The following is a 19,891-nucleotide window of genomic DNA, read 5'->3' as shown; positions in this document are numbered from 1 at the left end:
TGTATAGAGAGTGGCTACAACAGGTATCCTGAATGTAAAAGAGATTGATATTATTATGTCCTATATATACATTCTGAATGGGTAGTATAACTCTACAAAGTAAGACAACAAGGGAAGTGAGAGTAAAAGGATGACTTTTCTACAAAGGATGGTCTATAAAGGCTACAGCCCAAATGCAGACCACATATCTCTGCTAAAGCTAGAAGAATCTTTCACTACCCTCACTGTCAATACAGCTACCAATCCGTCAGAGATGTAACCACCAACTGCCTGGACCCTGCATGACTGTCAGTTTATCCAGATGCATGTACACCTTGTCCTCACTCACCCAGTATAGTGGTTCCATTTAGCTGTAGCTCTATTAGCATTGGCACTTTGCCAGCTTCGAGATGTGATAAAGATCAAACAACTTACTTCTGTTAGCTGGCACCAAATCATCTATGTATTCAATTTGAGTCATATATCTCCAGCCTCTCTTGGTAATTTCACCTGTAAAAGTTGTATGTGAAGTTGATTGACCTCTGATTGCTATGTTGGTTGCATTCCCAGCAAACAAGTCCCTGTTGTGAATTAGTATCATTGAGGCTTTGCAATACTCACCTTCCAGAATCATACCTGCTCACATGAATCAGCATGATAGTCCATCCATCTCATGTACTTACGCATTCATTCCCAGGTCATGATTACTTTGACTGTCCATTTCTGCAGAAGAGCTGAAAAGGAAAGATTATAATGATCAGTTTCATTTTGGATGTAAAGATGCAATACTGCATCACCTTAAGAAGTAAGCTCCAGTGTCCTCTTGCTTGAAGACCCTGATGTGGTTTCCACCATAGATACTCTCTAAACATGTACCAAGGTATTCGTTATGAAAGTATTGGTACCTGAGGATACATCTTTGGGTTTCTGATGTTCTTGTCAATACAATCCCTTTATATTGCATAGGAAAGCTTTACTCACGATTTTTGTAACCATCACCTAAGTCACAGTGTTGTTTATCTCCCATATGCAAGCCAAAACATTCTCCCCCAAAACCAGCACCTTCTAGGTAGTTATACAAACCTCCTTCTTGCATTGTTTCTACTAGAACTCTGGGGTCAGATTGATTGGAGATTATGATGTTTAGTGGCTCTCCCAATGCAGGTGGCCAATCACCATACTATACATCCATCAGTTTCTGTTGTCTGATTTCCCTGGACTCACAGCTAACATACTCCCACCATTCAATATGGGATTGTTGAAACCTTTATGAACCACAGCTTGAATTGTTGTAGAACAAAGTGCAAGCAAAGCAGAACCAGGTATAAAACTCAGTGTTCTCATGTTGCCTGAGAGTGAGAAGAAGAGACAAAGTTAATACATACATGTTCATAAATCACAAACTACCTCAAAGTAGGAAAGTAATGTCCTTTCAGACACCTGGACAAAGGAGCTGCATGTGTAACAGGTATTCATATGGTATCATGCTATATATCTACTTAAGCCTATGAATACTTATGACATGTGTTTCTTAGCTAAGTCCTCTTTCTTTTCTTCACCTCCTGCTCTTGCACAGATGAGGTAAATCAGTCCAACCACTGCAAAACAGAGAATAAGGGTAGCCTCTTGCCAATTATCCATAGCTACGGTATCAATTGTGGAATGGTCTCTTTGAACGGCTACTAAATCATAGTCAGCTGTTATTTGAAGCTGCCCTACCTGTCCAACACTTACTAGCAGCTTGTGGGGCAGTAGCTCCTACAAATTTAGGCTTGATGATGGCTTTATGCCTTCTCTTTCCTTGCATTTTATGCTTAACATTCTGTTGACAATCTGAAGGAGATTTAGAAGCTCCAATCACAACACTAAGAATGGATGCACTCACTTTGTATGTTAATTGACCCACCATTTTTCCTTTGCTTACAGGGCCCGTTACTCCCATGGGATTGTTGATGGTTTTGTATTTGTGTGGATTGCATTTGTTTATTTTGCTGATTCATGGTAGCCATTTGAACAGTTTGCATTTGCTGAGCTTGCATCTGTTGCATCATCATTTGCTGCATCATTATCATTTGCATGGTATCTGAGACTTGTGACTTGGATTCAGGTGGTTGAGTAATCACCTGAATCTGTGGTCTATATTTTGTCAGTATCACTGTAATTGGACCTTCTGCTTACCTATTTTGAGTCAATTTATACCCCTTGGGCCTGTAAGTCTTGTACAAGGTCTGTTCTAAGTGTTTCTCTTGATGATAGGATTTGAGTTTATCATCTTCCCTTGGATTGTGTTCATGAGTTTGAGAGGAGTCAGGAGAATATGGTGGAGGTGGATCTGTAAACAGAAGCTCATCATAAGGGACATTCTGGGGAGACTGTTGCATTTTGTTATATTCTGCTACAGGATATGCATCATTACCAGGTGGCCAATGTTGCCAAACACTATCGGCTTCTTTTTGATGAGGTTGAAGACCATTGCTCCTGTGTTCTGCGGGTGTATCATGTTCTGCTTGAACAGGTAACAAGTTGAGTGGCTGATTATAATTGGCATTTTGGTGTTGTTCCTCATCATGGAGATCATTTCTAGGAGTACTCAGATATTCAGGTGCATCTCTAAACATGCTTATTAGTCATTGTCTCAAACTGACCAATCTGTGAAACAGCTGTACTCAATCTCTGCTTGCCATTTCTGGTGACTGAATGTTGGTACTGCCATTTTGAATGATAATATATGGTATGAAAATACTATAAGAAACAAGAAAGCAAGACTAAACCTCTCTATAAATACATAACTGTCTTGCAAGCTTGTTGATAATCAGAAAGGATCTGAGTGAAACTGAACAAAGTGGGTTTGGATGATACAAAACAACTCTCTGTCATCGAAAGACATCCTTTTGCAGGCTGAAACAGGAATATACCAGCCCAATATCATCACAATGGCTATTTCTTTGCATCTTTGTACTTTCTGATCATATGAATACACAAGATAGCTAGTCTGGTCTTGGGAGACTACATATACATCGTGCAGCACTCTTTTTTAACAATACTGTTTTTGACTTTGCAAGGTAATGTGACATAAAATGGACATATACATGACAATTACATAGGACAGATAGAAATACAACAACACTAATGGTGTTTACTAATGTCTAATAGCATTGTTCACCAGTATGTACCAGCCATATAGTTATATGGCCCATACCAGCCCGCAGACCCAGACCAGCCAGTTCCATAGTTTGGACCAACACCCCATCTCCCCATTCCATTGTACATTCCCCCATGCATATTTCCATAGTAATAAGGATAAGAGGTCATTACAGGTCCAGCAGCACTGTAGACCAGCATACTGACTAAGAGTCAGATCCACTTTGATATTGACCTCAAACATGTAATGACTCACTTGGGTTATGAAAGAAACAGTTCAACTGAGTGGATTGTCCTCAAGACAAGTTTGTTAGATTGTTATTGATTGTATAGTAGAGTAGTTGCTTATTGTTGTGATTTAGAGAAGACCAACTGAAAATCAGACCTTATATAGGTCTTTAAGACCTGAACTTTAGAGTCTAAACCTGTTTGGGAATGTAGATCCTTTCAAAGGCCCCTTTGGGAGATTGTGGGGCCAGAATACAAAGCTACAAGTTCCCTTACCTTTCAAGCTTAATCTGTGGCAAGGAGCCAATCAATGTCAGCGCCAATCAAGGAGATCAATCTATTCATCACATAATGGGTAAACTCTGTGCTGTCTCTAGGTTGACTGCAAACAGGTAGCAATCACTGTTAAAGATATACTTGACCACTTTACACCCATCTGAATCTGCAATAGATGAAAATAAAATGACTGCACCTGCATCTGCAAATGCTGAAGTCTGGATAAGTGCAGCTTCACCTCTCCTTGTGTACTCTCCATCTAGAAATGATGTGAACTCCTGGAACCAAATTGATGGACATGGTAGTCAATACCATGGAAGTGACAAATTCACTGTAGGGCTTGATTCATTTTACTGTGAGTTGGTATTACTCATCATCCTGTAAAGACTGATGATTAGCACACCTTAGTCACCAATATCAGGTTCTTTTACACTTCCCCACCTTCTTATCAGCTACAAATAGGATTAGATGGAAAATTACAAGCTGGATCTCCTTCTACAGAAAGTACTGATCTTACATCAACATTCGGAGCACATTCTGCTAGATTAGAGTGCAGTTGTACTGATTGTGGGCCAGAAAAATCAAATAATTTTGTATTCAGTGGGATTATGGCACTGACACAGGTAGTAAATAAAGGGTGACTCAAACTTTCCACAGCAATGGGAGAGAGCTAAATACATTCTATGATAGGACAGCATTAAATGCTACTCTGGATGATACTTCATCTGAAATCACCTATTCTGGCTTTCAGTCCACTTCTGCATCAAAATCCACCATCCAGGCTATTCAAAAGGGTTCATTCTACGGTAAGACCATTAGCTATACATCTACTAGTGGAGCAGCAGCATCGTTCTCTTTCCAAGGTATGTCTAGTCATCCTGGTCATACCAACAATCCAATACTTTGAGCTAATAGATTACTTAGGTTCTGCTATCTACATCTTTGGCATGACAGGGCCAGAGTTTGGTGCTTTCAATATCAACATAGATTCAATAGACTTTGGCATATACAATGCCTCCACTACCCTCACAACATATGATACTCTCTTGTTTTTCACTACTTATCTTGACTCTGACCAAAAGCACCAGATGAGCATAACAAATCAGAATGATGGGTTGTTGCTTGCTTTAGACTATATTGTTTACACTAAATCAGATATTCAGGGCACTGCAACAAGTGCTCCAAGTGTATCTACTGCTACTGCAGTTTTTCCTAGTCAGGGTTCTGTTGAAATTCCATCAAGAAACAGTGGAGATAATGCAGGGGCAGTAATTGGTGGTATATTAGGCACATTAGCAGGCTTGGTGAGTTCACAGTATATTGCACAAGCTGGTTGTAACTCATATCAATGTAGTTTGCCATCTGGCTGTGGTGGAAATACTATCAGTGGAAAAAGGCTGGTGGGATGGGCTCTTTTCTGGCAGCTTTATGTGGAGGATTCAAGAAAAAGAAAGAAGCCAAGAAAGAAGAGAATAAATTTCACCTGTGGCCAATGGTCTGGGCTAGACCAAAGTACGCTACATAACTATATTTCATACATACGATATTATGCTATGCTAAGATGGGATTTGATGGATACCAGCACTCATCAAAGCTCAGCTCACATCATTAGCTGTATGTCTCTATTGTCTAAGACCTTTTCCTATGACATGAGGGATCCATGAGACTGCTCGTCAAGATCCCACTGCATTGTCCCCTTGCAACTGGAAGCTCCTTGTCATGACGGTCATTAGACCTCATGACTACGGCTCAGGATTTCTCTTGCAAGCCTATATAATCGGAGGAATTCCGCACCTAACGGAAATTCCTATTGTTCCCTTTTGTGGTTCAGTGGTTATAGCGACCGATTACGCCAAGCCATTGTGACACTCCTCTTCAACAGACTTTATAGCAATACTTGCTCTTCGCGTCATTCACATCTAATAAGACAGGTCATCAACATGTAGGCATTATACTTATGCTCTACCTTATAATAGGTCTAAGCACTGCTATATGTCATGATGGCTATGTAGACATAACAATGTTATCATTACGTTGTAGCACACCTGATATCCTATGTTTTATTAACAGTTATGGGATAAGTAGGGTGGCGTATTGTATTTTGATAGAGGGAGGAAAACTACCGAGGTACAACCGGAACCTCTAAACTTTACTCTATTACTAATTCTAAAACTTGGTTTCCACTATTGGACTTAATCTCAAATCCACTATTGGATATATTCTTGGTTCCACTATTGGATGTATTCTTAGACCCACTATTGGTTCTATTCTCGGATCCACTATTGGATGTATTCTTAGATCCACTATTGGATGTATTCTCGATTCCACTATTGGTTCTATTCTCGATTCCACTATTGGTTCTATTCTCGATTCCACTATTGGATATAAACTTGTCTCCACTATTGGATGTATTCTCAATGATATCACTGTATCGTTACTATAGGGGGGGGATGCATATATCTGTTATATGACTTAACTACTATAATGACTAAGTTACTATATTACTGCTTATCACTATCGCTATACTAAACTATGCTATATTATCGGTAATTAAACTACCAATACTATCGCCTTTGGCCCTCTCAATATTCTCTCTTCCATTAACGTCAATATTACTAAGTCGAATATTATGTAATCCGAAAGATCAATTCTAGCTTATATTCTAACTTCCGTTCTAGCCTATATTCTTACCTCCACCCGAGCCTATATTCTCAAGCCTAAAATATCTTATTCTATTCGCCTAAATAGACCTCATATTGACCTTAATCCCTGATTGCACCACAACGTAACCCAAGATATACTCCCGCCCTCAGCGATATCGTCAAGGAGATGTAGAAAGGATATTTGATGGCTGGAGCCCACATTGTCACGATGATCAACGTCGGCTCCAGCCAGGATGCCCGAATCGTATAACGGAGAGCCAAATAGGCAAGGGGAGAACGGTATAGCCAAGGGTATTGGTATAGCGTTCGTTGATGGCGATATCGTTGAGGGATACAACGAGATCGGCAGGAATAGAGCTAAAGTAGTACTCAGCTAGGGATAGACTTCAGAAGGGACAATAGACGTTGTAGCTTCTAGGAGAGACCGGAATCCGATGAGATATCGTCAAGGTATAGGGAGAGACAACAATTGAGAATTCATAGGGAGAAGACTAAGAATACGAGATGTATAGTTGTATATATATATATCCATGATACTCAATAAGAGTAGAAGTTGAACCAACGATATCCTCCTTATACTACTATCCTTTCTATATCTGCTTGACGATATCGTTGAGGGCGGAAGTATATCTTGAGAGCGGGAGTATATCTTGGGTTACGTAATGATAATATTGTTATGCCGGCGTAGCCATCATGACACACATTGATCATTGTGACACTATAGTATGTTTGTTACAGCACTAAAACCCCTTTGAGATTATTTTCCTTCAATGACTTTTTCCTTTGACCACAACAAAGCTTAGTATTTTGGAATCCTTTGTGAGCATTTTCCCTTCAAGTTTCTTTTCCTTTGACTCGTAGTATCTACATCCTTGTAGAACATTGTTCTGGTCCCCATATATATATCCCCTCTTGTAAGCCAATATAAGAACAATTACCACTGCAATCCTCTTGACTTGGTTTACAGAGTGACAACTGAAGCTTAAGTAAATAGTATGATCGACAAGTCCAGATTCTTCAAGTTGTTGAAAGATAAATCACAAATTCACAGGGCAAACTTTGTGGTGAATCATGTTCAATATTCAACTCATCCCTCTTCTAAGCCTGTCTTTGGTCTAGAGCAGATGAAATATAACCCACCTAAAATTACTACCAATCTATTTTATAAAGTGGTATCTCTGGCAACACTTCTCACTGGAGGTGCTATTTGTTATAGCTGGTCTGACAACAGTTATAAGGAGACTACTCTATTCAGTGGCTCACCAGCTAAGATTAGAACCATTCCTGGTCAAGCAGTAGACTTTACTTACACTGTGGAGAGTGTGACTGGACCTCTCACGAAGACCTTCAAACATCTCTTGCTTTCTGAAGCAGAAGCAGAGGCAAAGCTCACATTTGGAGAAAATGGAGTTACAGTTGCTAGAGGAGGAAATGGTGTCAAGGCTTGGGAGGTGAACAGTTTGCCAGCAGGAGACATAAGTGAAGATAGGTTCTCAGCAGATCTCATTACCAAGTCAGACTTGAAAGAACTCCTTGAAAAAGAAGGTTTTTTCTGGCTCAAGTGGTGGGATACAAGGACCAAACTGTATCCTAAGAAAGAAGGCAGTGAAGTAATTGATGGAGATGGGAAAGAGGACATCATGATGTTCAGTGTATTTGATGGACATGGTGGATCCCATGTGTCTGATTTGCTCAATAAGACTGTTCATGGCTGCTTGGCTTGGAATATAGGCAAATCACTATGGGAAGAACAGGGCAAAGGAGCATGGGTTGCTAATTCATGTCCTAGCAAGAATCAGACAGAACTGTCATTGGATAACCCTTGGACAAAGCATATTACAGGTAATGGGAATTCAAACTCATTTGTTGAGATGATGAGCACAACGTGAGTAAGTGTTCCTTCCCATGATAGCATTGGCTCATTAAGCCATAACTTCCCAGCTTTTTGGCAATAGATCAAGACATCATCCAATCTAAATACTCAATCATTAGGGATTCCACCAAGAATGGTTCTTCCAATCTACCACCCAACCTTCCTCCACATGCCCCCAGTCTCCTTACAACGTCAACATTATTTGACAACGGAGCTTGCGCAGTCACAGCAGTTGTTGATGTTGCAGCAGATAAGTTATATGTTGCTAATGTAGGAGATACAAGAGCCATTGCTGGTTGGTGGAACCCAGAAAACAGGGAGTGGATGTGTGATGTTTTGACTGCAGATGCAACATGTGATAATGAACAAGAATCACAAAGGTAAGTCAGTTGCTATATTTGAGTTCTTGTATAGTCGAGAAATAATGCTTGCAAATCCTGCTACACAGAATCAAGCAAGAACATCCAGCAGATGAGAAAGATACAGTCATCTATGAGGATCTCAAAGCGGGAGCAAGAATTCTTGGGGGCTTGCAACCTTCCAGAGCATTTGGAGATGATGCATACAAAATTGACCACGAGGAGTTTAAAGAGTAAGAACACAACATGATACTTTGATCAGTGACATAGCTGAGTTTCTACTCTGATAGCTTTGGACGTATGCTCAATCAAAGGGAGCCATCTAAGAGGTGGAAATGGTTTGAAGAGTGTCCCAATAAGACACCTCCATATGTCACTGCAAAACCTGAAGTGATAGAGCGGGATATTCATCCTGAAAATGGCAATGAACTCAAGTTTATACTCCTTGCTACAGATGGATGTAAGTGGTATTGATTATATGAGACCAAGCTGAGATGATTTTTGATAGTATGGGATAGGTTGACCTCTGAGGAAGCTTCCTATTTGCTTGTTGCTCATTTGAGTCACAATTCTCATGAAGATATCGCTAAAACAGAAATTTTGTCTGCATTTCCACACTCCTCTTTTGCCTCTAAGGAGAAACATCCATTTCCAAAAGAAGAAATGAGTATGGACGGGAAGTGGGTTTTTCAAGATGCTAATTCTGCAACACACCTGATCAGAAACAGTCTTGGAGGAGATGATAAAGACCTGAGAAGGCAGTTCTTGAGTCTAAGAAATCCAGGTGCCAGATCGGCTAGAGATGATATCACTGCAATGTAAGTGTGCCCTATCCCATGAACAACGTATGAACTAACATATTGTCCAAGGGTTGTTTGGTTTGATGATGCCAAGGGAAAAAGTAACAAAGGCGCGGAGGGAAGTGTTGGAATTTGATCAGTGTAAAACTACAACATCAACATGCATGATGATACTGTTTTCTTAGCTTCTTTTAGCGGTTCTTGGATTTTCCTTTCAGGCAAAAAGTTTTGGCGGACAGCAGAAAAGGGGATTTTGTCTTTCCTGATATCCGGAAGTTTTTCAGCGCAACACCCTGACTTTACATAGCTTCGGTCCGAGTGATGATGGGGCACCCAAAGCTTTTTTAAGCTTTGTTTGGTTCGTCATCTTAGAGTCGTTATGCATACTGACGAGGTGGACAAGCATACAGAGCAGATGCATAGAAGCTTCGCACTTGTCCCACTTGAATGCAGGCATGAAGGAGTACGGACATGCCCAACAAATGGGTTGGGTGGATTGAACCATTTGTTGATTCAAGTGTTGAAAGCCGGAGTGAATGGGTATACGTCGCATGTGATCTGGGAACCAGGGTTTTGTCCCATTTTTGATGATTACTCATTTCGTTCCTTTTACCATTCTTACATATAATCCATCAATTCTTTCACTTCTCAAAGTCAATAAATCATACAACCACTCACATCGTGTCCTCTCATCTGGCTATACTTCGCTCACCATCTCTGGTCTCCCCCACCTCAGACATCGCAAGGGCTTTTCACATCACAATCGGCTATCAACTGAAACAAGATTCGGAGAACGCTCTCCCTTCCAATATATCCATTGGCCAACCAATATAACATCGAACAGGTCACGAATCCGCCATCTCAGGACGACTAGACCTGTGGACTGATACTGAAATCGATCTTCTCATCACTCATTGCGCCCATAGAAGAGCTTACATCGACGCAAACAATCGAGCGGAACTTTTGAGCGGGACTGCGTAGGATCGAGGAAAGTCGTTCAAATCAGGTGCGGAGGGAGTGTTATATGTCAATCAGCGCGACGTTGACAGAACATGATCAAAGTGTGTTAGACCCATATCAATCGTAAGTCTCTTCAACAATTCATCTTTGGTACAGTTACATAGAAATCATCACACTCGAAGGGGCATTTTAAATCAAACTGACCTTGTTTACATCCTTTCTTCTCCTTTGCTGCCTGTATAATACCTTATGCTTTCATTAACGTACGCTTTACGATTTTGTATCCGGCGCCTTAGCATCAGCACCCATCTCCAATCATTGAACAAACCGTGGTCATGCTCTTGCAGGATGAACAACCTGTCGCTGGGCCATCCTCCCGACCATACTCACCTGCTATCCCTTCATCCTCATTGCGAGAGTGTGCTATCGGTGCCAACTGTCCTTTCTTGTTTAACACCCCTACTATCACTCAGTCCCGACACGGACGCCTCACGTCGAGGCCGAGCAACCTCGACCAAGTAATAGGGCCGCAGGATAAGAGGGGAATGAAGAGACAGGAAAGTGGAGACAGCAGTACATCAAGTACGTCGGCATATATCTCAGAATCATTCAGTGGAAGCGTATCGAACGACCCCGCTACAAGTACGTCTTCCTCCTCCAGACCCCTCTTCGCCGGTCCCGCTGCGACATCCTCTTCCGAATACACTTATAATACAACACTACCTTACTCGTCACAATTCAACACCTCTTCGGATGCGTCCACATATCTGGCAACTTCCACTGCTACTAGTTCTTATTATCGATCTACATCTTTCACTTCGCTTTGGTCCTACAGTGCTTCGAGATCACATTCTGTATCCGCCTCTCAGCCATCTCAAACAGCATATATTCCAGGAGTGCTGTTGAACCTTACCCTAGCAGGAGATAGCGACACAGAAGCGGTGTACAGTGTCGATGTTGCCTTAGGACATAGCTCCTCGGACAGTTCATCCACAAGAAGGGACATCAACAGAAGAAGGGCAGCGTCTTGGAACGGTTATGACTTACAATCAGTCAAGTTGCAAGTCGATTTGGGCTCTTCGGATTTGGTACGTTTGATTACGGGTGACCGTGTTCTCCCACAATGGATTGTTTCTTATGCTGACAATGCTCCGATGTATAGTGGGTTGCAACCACTGATTGCGCATCGACATCATGCGAAAGCGCCAACTCATTATTCAACGCATCTCAATCGCTCGACTCAGGCGTATCGGCGAACGTTCAGTATCAATCAGGAGAGGTGGACGGAGAGATATATTGGGAGGAGGTCACAGTGGGAGATTTTGGAATCGGATATCAAGCTTTCATCGCTGCGTCAGTGGTGACAGACGAAGATTTGAAAGGAGGGAATTTTGTTGGTGTTTTGGGTTTAGCTTGTAAGTCTAACCTGATTGGACCCAAGCTATAAGCTTATTAGTTGCAAATGCAGTACCTGCCAGTTCAACCATACTTTCGACCATTGGTGGTACGACAGGATCTAACCCAGATGGAGCTACTTTTCTGGATAATCTTTTTGGAGCAGGTATCGACGCACCGTCGGAGCGTGTTTTTGCCCTAGCATTGGAAAGACGAGAAGACGTCCGCACTTCCTCCTCGTTCGGCATCGGGACTGTGGATCAAGACTTTTGTCCATCTCCGTGCGAGCCCCCATATATTCCTATCATCTCACAACCTCAACTCGGTGTAACGGGCTATTTGCATTGGAGAATACCGATTCAGAGCATTTCAATGACGACCTGGAGTGATCAACAGCACGGTGTTGGGCCAACCATCACAAACGTCACTCTTGGTACAAGCCAGGTTTATCCTTCCAAAACCACTCCACTCGCGGTTTTGGACTCAGGCGGTGTTCAGATTTTGACAGGCTATAGAGCATACGCCGATGCTATCTACAATGCGGCCGGAATCAACATGAGTGCGGACGGCTTATGTGAGTGGCCGTCAATGACCGCAGACGCAAGTTTGACTGACTTGTATAACAAAGACCGCATGCCCTGTACTCAACAGTTGGCATTCACCTTTTACATCGCAGGTCAAGATGTCCCGGTCCATCCTCTCGATATGACTTACCCTGATCCAGACGATCCCAGTCAAGCGCAGTGTATAGGAATGATTCAGTATTCCAGCAACCTTGGACAGACAGGGGACTTGTAAGTGCTTCACATTATTTAGTGATTTCTCCAATGCTGAAATGCGCAACTACAGTATTTTGGGAAGCAGTTTCCTGAGGAATGTTTACAGCATCTTCCAGTATCCCGACACAAACAAACAGAAGACATGGCAACCTACCGTTGGTCTGATCCCGTTAACGAACGCATCCGTTGCTTCTCAAGACTTTTATGCTGTTAGAATTCAACGACAGTCCCTCACATCCGTGTCTTCCGATCAGCAAGCGATCTCAAGCGGTACCCCTTCCAATCCTGGATCGCAGCCATCACAAGCAGCAACTGAGAAAAAGGTGGTGAATACGACAGTCATCGCTGCCGTCAGCGTCGTCGGGTTTTTTGTTCTAGCAGCTGTAGCGTTTTGCGCTTGGTGGTTCTGGCTCAGGAGGAAGCTTGGTGCTGGAGGAGTAGTCGAGTACAAGACTGCTCCTGCAAGACCGAGACCTGCTGGTTACAAAAGCGATAGTAGTCTTTCCTCTTTGCGAACCAAAAAGCACTCATCAGCACAACGACAAAGATCCATGGTGGAAGGATTCTCGGGTACGGACTATGAAGCGGATTCGTGGATGTCTACAACAGAAGGAAACGATTCCATCAGGTTAGGTTATCTCCCTGAAGTTGCGGAAGAAGATGATGATGGTAGACGTACTAGAATTGCAGACAAGAGGTCTTCGAGGGGATCAATCATCGATATGAACGGTCCTGACTCGTATCAGCTGGTCGATGTAACGGATCCCCTCTCACCTCGACGGAGTAGAACCCGTTCTCCACCGGCACCTACTCGACCAGGGCATGATTACACCGATGCCGAGACCGGAATACCCACTTCAGCGACTTCGGAAAGTATTCCTTTGACAAACGCATCATTTACTCAGACTTCCTCAACTGTTGTCAACTCAAAAGGTATTAGGAAATCATCCATGTCCATGTCAGGCCCATTCCCCGCTCCGACCTCGATCAGTCATATGTCCGGTCCGTTCCCCTCACCTGCCACTGCTAATAATACGGCGGGATCTGTTTCACTACCAACTGCTCGGAATCCCATGAGACCCGATGTTTCTCCGATGTATGACATACGAACTAGCGATTACTTCTCGGTCCCACCCATAAATGGTAGAGGACGGGAGCATAGGAGGGGATCTAGTCCGATGAGTGACGGCAGAAGGGAAATGAGTGGAAGACGGAAGTCCAGTCCTTCCAAAGCACCATCAGGAATAGACGAGAAAGTTTCTGAAGAGGACGGGGACGAAGCAGAGATGCAGAAAGAACTTTTATGAAGCGTCTAAATTGGCATTGTTGTGATGTTTCGCTTGTCTTACAAGTCCAATCCAGGCTAGGCTCTTCAATATGGCGAGATGTGTAGGATCCAAGAAGTCGGTTGGTATGTAATAATCTTTGTAGTCATCAGAATCCCGCCAAGTGGCTCAACGGACATTGTGGACTTGTAAATGATGTTGAATCAATCATCATGCATTCACGCCATGTTATGTCCTTGAATGTCAGGGTCAGGTCGAATGTGGGACCCCAAAACAGAACGTAAACGAAGCACTGTTTATCACTTCCCATATTTCGACGAAAGAACGGTACATGTCCGAGTTTGATCTGTATCACCGGTATCTCTGATCGTATTGCTTCGTCTGCTTGGTTAATAAGTTTACTTTATCATTCACTTGAGCGACACGGATGGTCTGCTTGACCTTTCGCCTTCAGTGACCCGTGCGATCTGCTCCTTGCCGTCAAGCACGCGATCATCCTGTTATGCTCCTTCCCCTCCTGCTTCTCGCTCTCTCGCCATTGGCACAGAGCCTGACAACGTCGGAATTACGATCAAAATCCATATATCAAGTTCTTACAGATAGATACGCTCGAGCTGATGAGCTCATTACGGCTTGTGATCCTGCGGAGAAACGACATTGCGGTGGAAGCTGGAAGGGAATCGAAAGGAAACTGGATTATATCAAAAGAATGGGATTCGATACTAGTAAGTCCTGCATATCCATTGTTTTATCAAACATGTTTCGCTTAGGTCTTACCGATATCATATAGTATGGATATCCCCTGTTGCTGCGAATATAGATGGGTTATACGCCCACGAATCATATCATGGTGAGTCAAGTCATCAGGCCTGTCGGAACTGAAGCTGATTATATTAACCAGGATACTGGTCATCGAACATCTTCGGTACATCTCACATTCGCAATGTGATCTCCACCTCGCTGATAATGTTCTAGAGCTCAACAGACGTTTTGGGACACCGGAAGACTTGATAGATCTCAGTGCTGCTATACACGCCAGAGGAATGTATCTCATGGTGGATGTCGTGAGTTCATGAAGTCGTGTATGTGGGTGTTGAAACACAAAGGGTATACTGACAGCCGCATCGGTATGGCCAGGTGACTAATCATGTTGGTGCAGAATCAATGGATACCTTCCTTCCCTCCAACAAATATGGACCTTTCAACTCTCCAGCAGATTTCCACCCGTATTGCATTCCAGATTGGGACGATCAATGGGAGGTCGAAAATTGTAAGTGATTGATTCTATAGGCATCTGCCTACCTCCGTCCGCGTGACTCTTGCAAGAAAATCGATGTATCGTGTGCCCATACAAGGCTTATCAGTGGGAAATCTATAGGTTGGCTATCTGACAACATGCCCGACCTGAATACCGAATCCCCTCATGTCATTGCGACACTTCACAGCTGGGTACGGGATCTGGTCAAGGTATTTCATATAGACGCAATCAGGATAGATACTGTGAAACATGTCAGGAAAGATTTTTGGCCCGGTTTTGTCAAAGCTGCTGGAGTAGTGGCTATAGGCGAGGTTCTGCATGGAGGTAGGTAAGGCAGGAATTGTGGTCAGTATTTACGGCTAATACCGAGGGACTGCTAGATCCGGCATACTTGGCACCTTATCAGAAAGAAAGCATGACTAGCTTGTTCGATTTCGCATCTTTCTTTCACATACGGTGAGTGAGACATATACCACAGTGATCGTCTCATTCGAGAACTTGTATCGTGCTAATCTAAACCTCAACGATAGTCGCGCATTTGAAAATCCACTCGGGTCCATATCGGAACTTGTTGATATGATATCTAAAGTTCACAGATTGTTCCCTGATCCTACTACTTTAGGGTCTTTCTCAGAGTGAGTGAAAATCGTACCAATCAGGCCAAGCTCGTACAGGACCTTACATCGAATAGCAATCACGACTTTCCGAGATTCGCCGGTCTGGCTCATGACCCTGCAGTAAGTTTGGAGGCTTGACATACATACTTAACTCATGACGAAATCTGATGCTCCATGTCATAGTTGATCATGAATGCTGCTGTGTATCCTTTCGTCAATGATGGTATACCGATATTCTACATGGGGGGAGAGCACGTCAGTAGCTTTTAGCTGTCGCTGAGGTGGATGCTGATTGTTCCCACGTTAGGGGTTGACGGGTGGAGATGATCCTATGAATCGTGAAGCGATGTGGTTATATGGCTATTCCGAAGCAACAGTACGTCTTAATCATTGGTCATCACCATCGTCCCAGTCCTACATTGACGATAGATGCCAGAACACATTTAAAGCAATCAAATCATTGAATGAAGCGCGGCGTGCCGCATACGCTTCACATCCTCTGTTTCTGTCAACATTGATGAGGGCTTTCCAATTGGATAATCACACTATTGCACTATCCAAACCGCCCCTACTATCGGTATTGACGAATTATGGAACTTCCATGGCGGCTATAGGAATGTATTTAGCGCCGACTCAGACTTCATTCAAACCCATGCTACCGATTATAGATGTCCTCTCAGGCCAAATTTTTTCCACGGATCCCCAAGGAGGATTAACGGTATCGCTAGTGAACGGTGAACCAAGGGTATTTTTACCTCTTTCCGTGCAGCGAGGTCCAGCAGGAAAGGAAAAATGGGCAGCGATACTTCCACAGACCGATTTGAGCTCATCCAGTAAAGCAAACTCCCCTGGAAGTCCCGTTAGTCCCGGTGGTCATAGGCTGAGACCCAGTTTGAGTGGAATCATAGGTTGGTGGTCAAGTGGAAAGATCAGTAAGTTGAATGATTTATAGTGACGTTGACGGGATGCAGGAGAGCGCTGTGTGTACTGTATATTATATCAAAGTGGACATTGCCCTGTACTGTAGCTACGTGTCATGAATGAACGGTGCCGCGTTGGCATCGATGATTGGTATGAAACTCGCAGATGTCGCTTCCAAATGGTAGTCGTGTCACATTCAACTTGATAGAGATGTCATATCTGTACATGATACCAGGTCCATGTACGCCACCATGATATCAAGAAAATTGGTACTCATATTTCTTGCATCCATTCACCCTCTTGAACTCACGAGAGTGCGTTAAGCAACATCATTGCGAGGAAACCTTTCCGCCTTGTCTTCAAGCGAGCTTTGTCGTCTTCTCCTTCTACCGATTCTGAAAATCAAAGAATGTCAATAAGACTTCTCATGCTGCGAAGTTTCCCAGACCTACATTAAAGTCGCAATGTAGGCGAATAGATAGACAGCGACAACTATGAGAAGAGGCGTCCGAGTGTGAATCAGCCAGTACATGGGATTGATGCCGCTCAGTTCAGCCTCTACTGAACTGGCGAAAATGTCGAAATCCTTTTTCCCGATGTCAAGAAGGCCTAATGAGCAAAGGACCAGTCCAAGTAATACCCATATACCGTGAATGATAGAGTGACAGATACCTTTGTATCGATGCCAAAGCATTGACCGTATAGCACAGAATATAAGAGCGATGCCAGCTGTGGGGAAAAGCCATAAAATGCCAGATAATGAAGATGTAGCCGGTTCTTGTATAATGTCTCGTAGTAAAAGATAAGCTTCACTTTGCATAGTAGTTCTGGCTGATTCATCGGTCGACCAGGTTGTATTCAACTACGGGCGGTCAGGGTCAGGTAAGAGAGCCAGCCCGTGGCCTGTTCAGTAGGGAACTCACAGCGTAGAGGTTTTCTAAATTTCTTACCATGCTATCCTCAAGTTCGATCCCGTAATTCTAGGATGTGCATGTCAGCGCCAATATCTCTGTCAGCTATTTACCGGAAATTTACATTTGTTACCTGGAACATGATCTGTCCTAGATATTGATAGGCTAGTATGGTTGGATCCTCAACCGGAATGTCTACAGTACTTAAATTTCGCAGCAGGGACATTTCGGTATTATAACTTGACAGGGTAAGCGTAACCAATCAACCTGTCGTATATACTTACTCGGGTTCTAGATAAAGTCTACGATTGCGATGAACCAGAGCAATCGCACGATATTGAGCGAGACTCACTGGTCGAAATAACGCGCAACGTTATGTTGTTCCAGCAGAGTAATGTCAGTTCCGTTGGTTATAGCCTCAATGGTCCGGATATACTGAACTGTGACTTGACTAACACCATGCGCAAAGGACAACGCTACAGTCGTATTCTGAATTTAGCTTCACTTACACTAGACATACTCACAACTAATGCAGCCAGTAGTAAGAGTAGGTTGAAGTGCATCGGAAAATGTACTAGATTTTTCGCGGGGAGTCAGCAAGAAAAATTACAGATGCGCCGCAAAAATCGGCTCACTGGCCTCCCATACGAGAGCACACCTGGTTCCTATTTTGATTTTCGGGTCAAAATGGGTAAATAGGAAGGTGAAGAGTAAGTACATGATAGAAATAGCTATGCAGAAGCTGGTCAGCCGGGAAATACACTATGGGATCAAAGGACATTGTCTCACCTAAAATAACTTGGGGATAGGTGACTGCGCTGGTTATACTAAAGCCAGATATAGCCAGATTGAAGGCTCGGATGACCGAAATGAAACCCTCGCCACTGAATTCTCGTGTCAGTACCCAGCCACACTCCGAATTGGAAGGTAGGCAGACAGCGACGCAACGATACTCACATGATAATTAGGGTGAAGGCACCATATCGTTGACCCATCGCCTCGGTTTCTTATGCGACCAAGGGGATCATTCGGTAGGGTGGACCATACCGCTATCACTTCAAGTCCAAGTCCACAGTAAAATACGGTTATCTGCCAAACGTGGTACCTCTTGGATTAGCAGCATACTTAAACTGAGGAATTTACTCACCTTCGTTATCTGCAAAACTCGACTGTCAGACGCCAGAACGACGGCAAGTAATGTGAGAGAGTTCGAGGAAGCCAACGACACCACAGTGATGATATGAGGCAAGACGGTGCGATCAGCCCGGTATCCGATCCAAGCAGCTGCTGGTCAGCGTTTCCCATAGTGATTTTACTTACAAACTGTGTACTGGCAGGCAAGGAAGCCCCTAGAGATTATGAACGCAGCGAGAACCGTTTTGAAACTCTCATTCGCTGTTCCTATCGGTTTAAATGGGGATGATTAGGTAAGAGTTCCGAAAGAGCGTATCGCTTCAAATTCCCCACTCACGATGTTCTGATGCCCCAATTTGTGACTGGGTTGCTAAATAAGGCTCATCAATCCGTATCATTCCTGGATTCCAGTCTCCACTAGCAGCACCCATGTATACGAAAGTCATAATCTGGACAGCTTTAGCAACTTTGTGCCATCCGTCCAAAGCTTGATATCGAATGTCGTAATGTATCTGAGACGTCCATACCCAGCATACGATAGCGTAATAAGAAAGAAATACTGGTATGGCTTTAGGTCTGTTGAGCTCGTGGTTAGTTGAAAAGATGGTGAGAACCGCAACTACAGCTAGATCTGCAATTCGTAAACAGAAAGAATCAGCCTAGTAGTGCCTTTTTTCGATATACATACCGTAAAAAAGATCCCACCATTCGGGAGCTTCATGCTTCTTCGCTAGCCAATGTCCCTCTTGTCCTTCGATCGGAAATCGTAGAAAAGGCATCTTCTTGGCATTCTCCTCTTCCTTGCTAGCGCTTGGTATGCCAGTCGATGCTTGATCGTACGAGTCTATCAGGGTCGTGCGAAGGCTTTGACAAAGGCTTCCGATGAGCTCTTCACTTGAAGTCGAGGGAGATAGCGCAGAACTGGCACCAACTGGCGGATCTCTGCAATCGTGAATGAAATCGGATGTATTCAATGATCGCTGAGCCGGATTAAACTTACCTATTAAGCCAGAATTGCTCAGCAGACGCAGACGATGAGAAATGAGCATTCGCCATATCGTTCGTCATTCTCTTTCAAATCACACGTATGGCTATTCGATCCTTACACGGAGCAGGATGATATATACGTATTTCTGTTTGAACGCCGGTATCACAGCACCTTACAATAAGACGGAAAGGTCGATTACTCCCTGATTTTGAATTTGTCCAAAAAGGTGAAGGCTGGACACGCCTCGTCCAGCCGCTGGACTTTGTAGCATACATGGGAAAATTGAAATCTTCTGTCCACTCTGAGCTGATTGTGGTGAGGGT

General features: G+C 43.4%; 8 protein-coding genes across 8 annotated transcripts; 4 read left to right on the top strand and 4 right to left on the bottom strand.

The window, feature by feature from the left end:
* Positions 1-162: 162 nt before the first annotated feature.
* Positions 163-1,323, bottom strand: IL334_000339 (uncharacterized protein; the record flags this gene model as incomplete). The annotated part of the gene is made up of 8 exons (XM_062932123.1): positions 163-277; positions 329-350; positions 415-521; positions 601-615; positions 663-713; positions 777-906; positions 961-1,159; positions 1,204-1,323. 8 exons carry the CDS (start codon positions 1,321-1,323, stop codon positions 163-165), a joined length of 759 nt encoding a protein of 252 aa, XP_062788174.1.
* Positions 1,324-1,494: 171 nt separating this feature from the next.
* Positions 1,495-2,597, bottom strand: IL334_000338 (uncharacterized protein; the record flags this gene model as incomplete). The annotated part of the gene is made up of 4 exons (XM_062932122.1): positions 1,495-1,661; positions 1,714-1,812; positions 1,865-2,115; positions 2,158-2,597. 4 exons carry the CDS (start codon positions 2,595-2,597, stop codon positions 1,495-1,497), a joined length of 957 nt encoding a protein of 318 aa, XP_062788173.1.
* Positions 2,598-3,810: 1,213 nt separating this feature from the next.
* IL334_000337 (uncharacterized protein) lies at positions 3,811-5,149 on the top strand (the record flags this gene model as incomplete). Its single annotated transcript, XM_062932121.1, has 5 exons — positions 3,811-3,979; positions 4,033-4,261; positions 4,315-4,487; positions 4,549-4,928; positions 4,979-5,149. 5 exons carry the CDS (start codon positions 3,811-3,813, stop codon positions 5,147-5,149), a joined length of 1,122 nt encoding a protein of 373 aa, XP_062788172.1.
* A 2,133-nt stretch (positions 5,150-7,282) lies between these two features.
* Positions 7,283-9,455, top strand: IL334_000336 (uncharacterized protein; the record flags this gene model as incomplete). Its single annotated transcript, XM_062932120.1, has 6 exons — positions 7,283-8,172; positions 8,229-8,540; positions 8,609-8,752; positions 8,810-8,979; positions 9,028-9,337; positions 9,389-9,455. The coding sequence occupies 6 exons, from the start codon at positions 7,283-7,285 to the stop codon at positions 9,453-9,455; spliced, it is 1,893 nt and encodes a 630-aa protein (XP_062788171.1).
* A 1,159-nt stretch (positions 9,456-10,614) lies between these two features.
* On the top strand, positions 10,615-13,760 carry IL334_000335 (uncharacterized protein; the record flags this gene model as incomplete). The annotated part of the gene is made up of 5 exons (XM_062932119.1): positions 10,615-11,367; positions 11,442-11,694; positions 11,748-12,248; positions 12,303-12,468; positions 12,524-13,760. 5 exons carry the CDS (start codon positions 10,615-10,617, stop codon positions 13,758-13,760), a joined length of 2,910 nt encoding a protein of 969 aa, XP_062788170.1.
* Positions 13,761-14,241: 481 nt separating this feature from the next.
* IL334_000334 (uncharacterized protein) lies at positions 14,242-16,566 on the top strand (the record flags this gene model as incomplete). The annotated part of the gene is made up of 12 exons (XM_062932118.1): positions 14,242-14,464; positions 14,530-14,589; positions 14,641-14,664; positions 14,715-14,803; positions 14,877-15,009; positions 15,118-15,321; positions 15,378-15,453; positions 15,528-15,632; positions 15,689-15,734; positions 15,798-15,869; positions 15,922-15,990; positions 16,051-16,566. The coding sequence occupies 12 exons, from the start codon at positions 14,242-14,244 to the stop codon at positions 16,564-16,566; spliced, it is 1,617 nt and encodes a 538-aa protein (XP_062788169.1).
* Positions 16,567-16,983: 417 nt separating this feature from the next.
* Positions 16,984-18,441, bottom strand: IL334_000333 (uncharacterized protein; the record flags this gene model as incomplete). Its single annotated transcript, XM_062932117.1, has 9 exons — positions 16,984-17,397; positions 17,459-17,515; positions 17,571-17,685; positions 17,731-17,748; positions 17,799-17,881; positions 17,956-18,020; positions 18,082-18,177; positions 18,236-18,330; positions 18,404-18,441. The coding sequence occupies 9 exons, from the start codon at positions 18,439-18,441 to the stop codon at positions 16,984-16,986; spliced, it is 981 nt and encodes a 326-aa protein (XP_062788168.1).
* Positions 18,442-18,503: 62 nt separating this feature from the next.
* On the bottom strand, positions 18,504-19,636 carry IL334_000332 (uncharacterized protein; the record flags this gene model as incomplete). The annotated part of the gene is made up of 6 exons (XM_062932116.1): positions 18,504-18,535; positions 18,594-18,602; positions 18,767-18,847; positions 18,918-19,211; positions 19,269-19,522; positions 19,581-19,636. The coding sequence occupies 6 exons, from the start codon at positions 19,634-19,636 to the stop codon at positions 18,504-18,506; spliced, it is 726 nt and encodes a 241-aa protein (XP_062788167.1).
* Between the last annotated feature and the right edge of the window lie 255 nt (positions 19,637-19,891).

The sequence above is a fragment of the Kwoniella shivajii genome, chromosome 1 (assembly GCF_035658355.1).
Source record: "Kwoniella shivajii chromosome 1, complete sequence".
Lineage (NCBI taxonomy): Eukaryota > Fungi > Basidiomycota > Tremellomycetes > Tremellales > Cryptococcaceae > Kwoniella > Kwoniella shivajii.
Note: the sequence above shows the minus strand (reverse complement) of the source record. Positions and strands in the feature narration are given on the sequence as shown.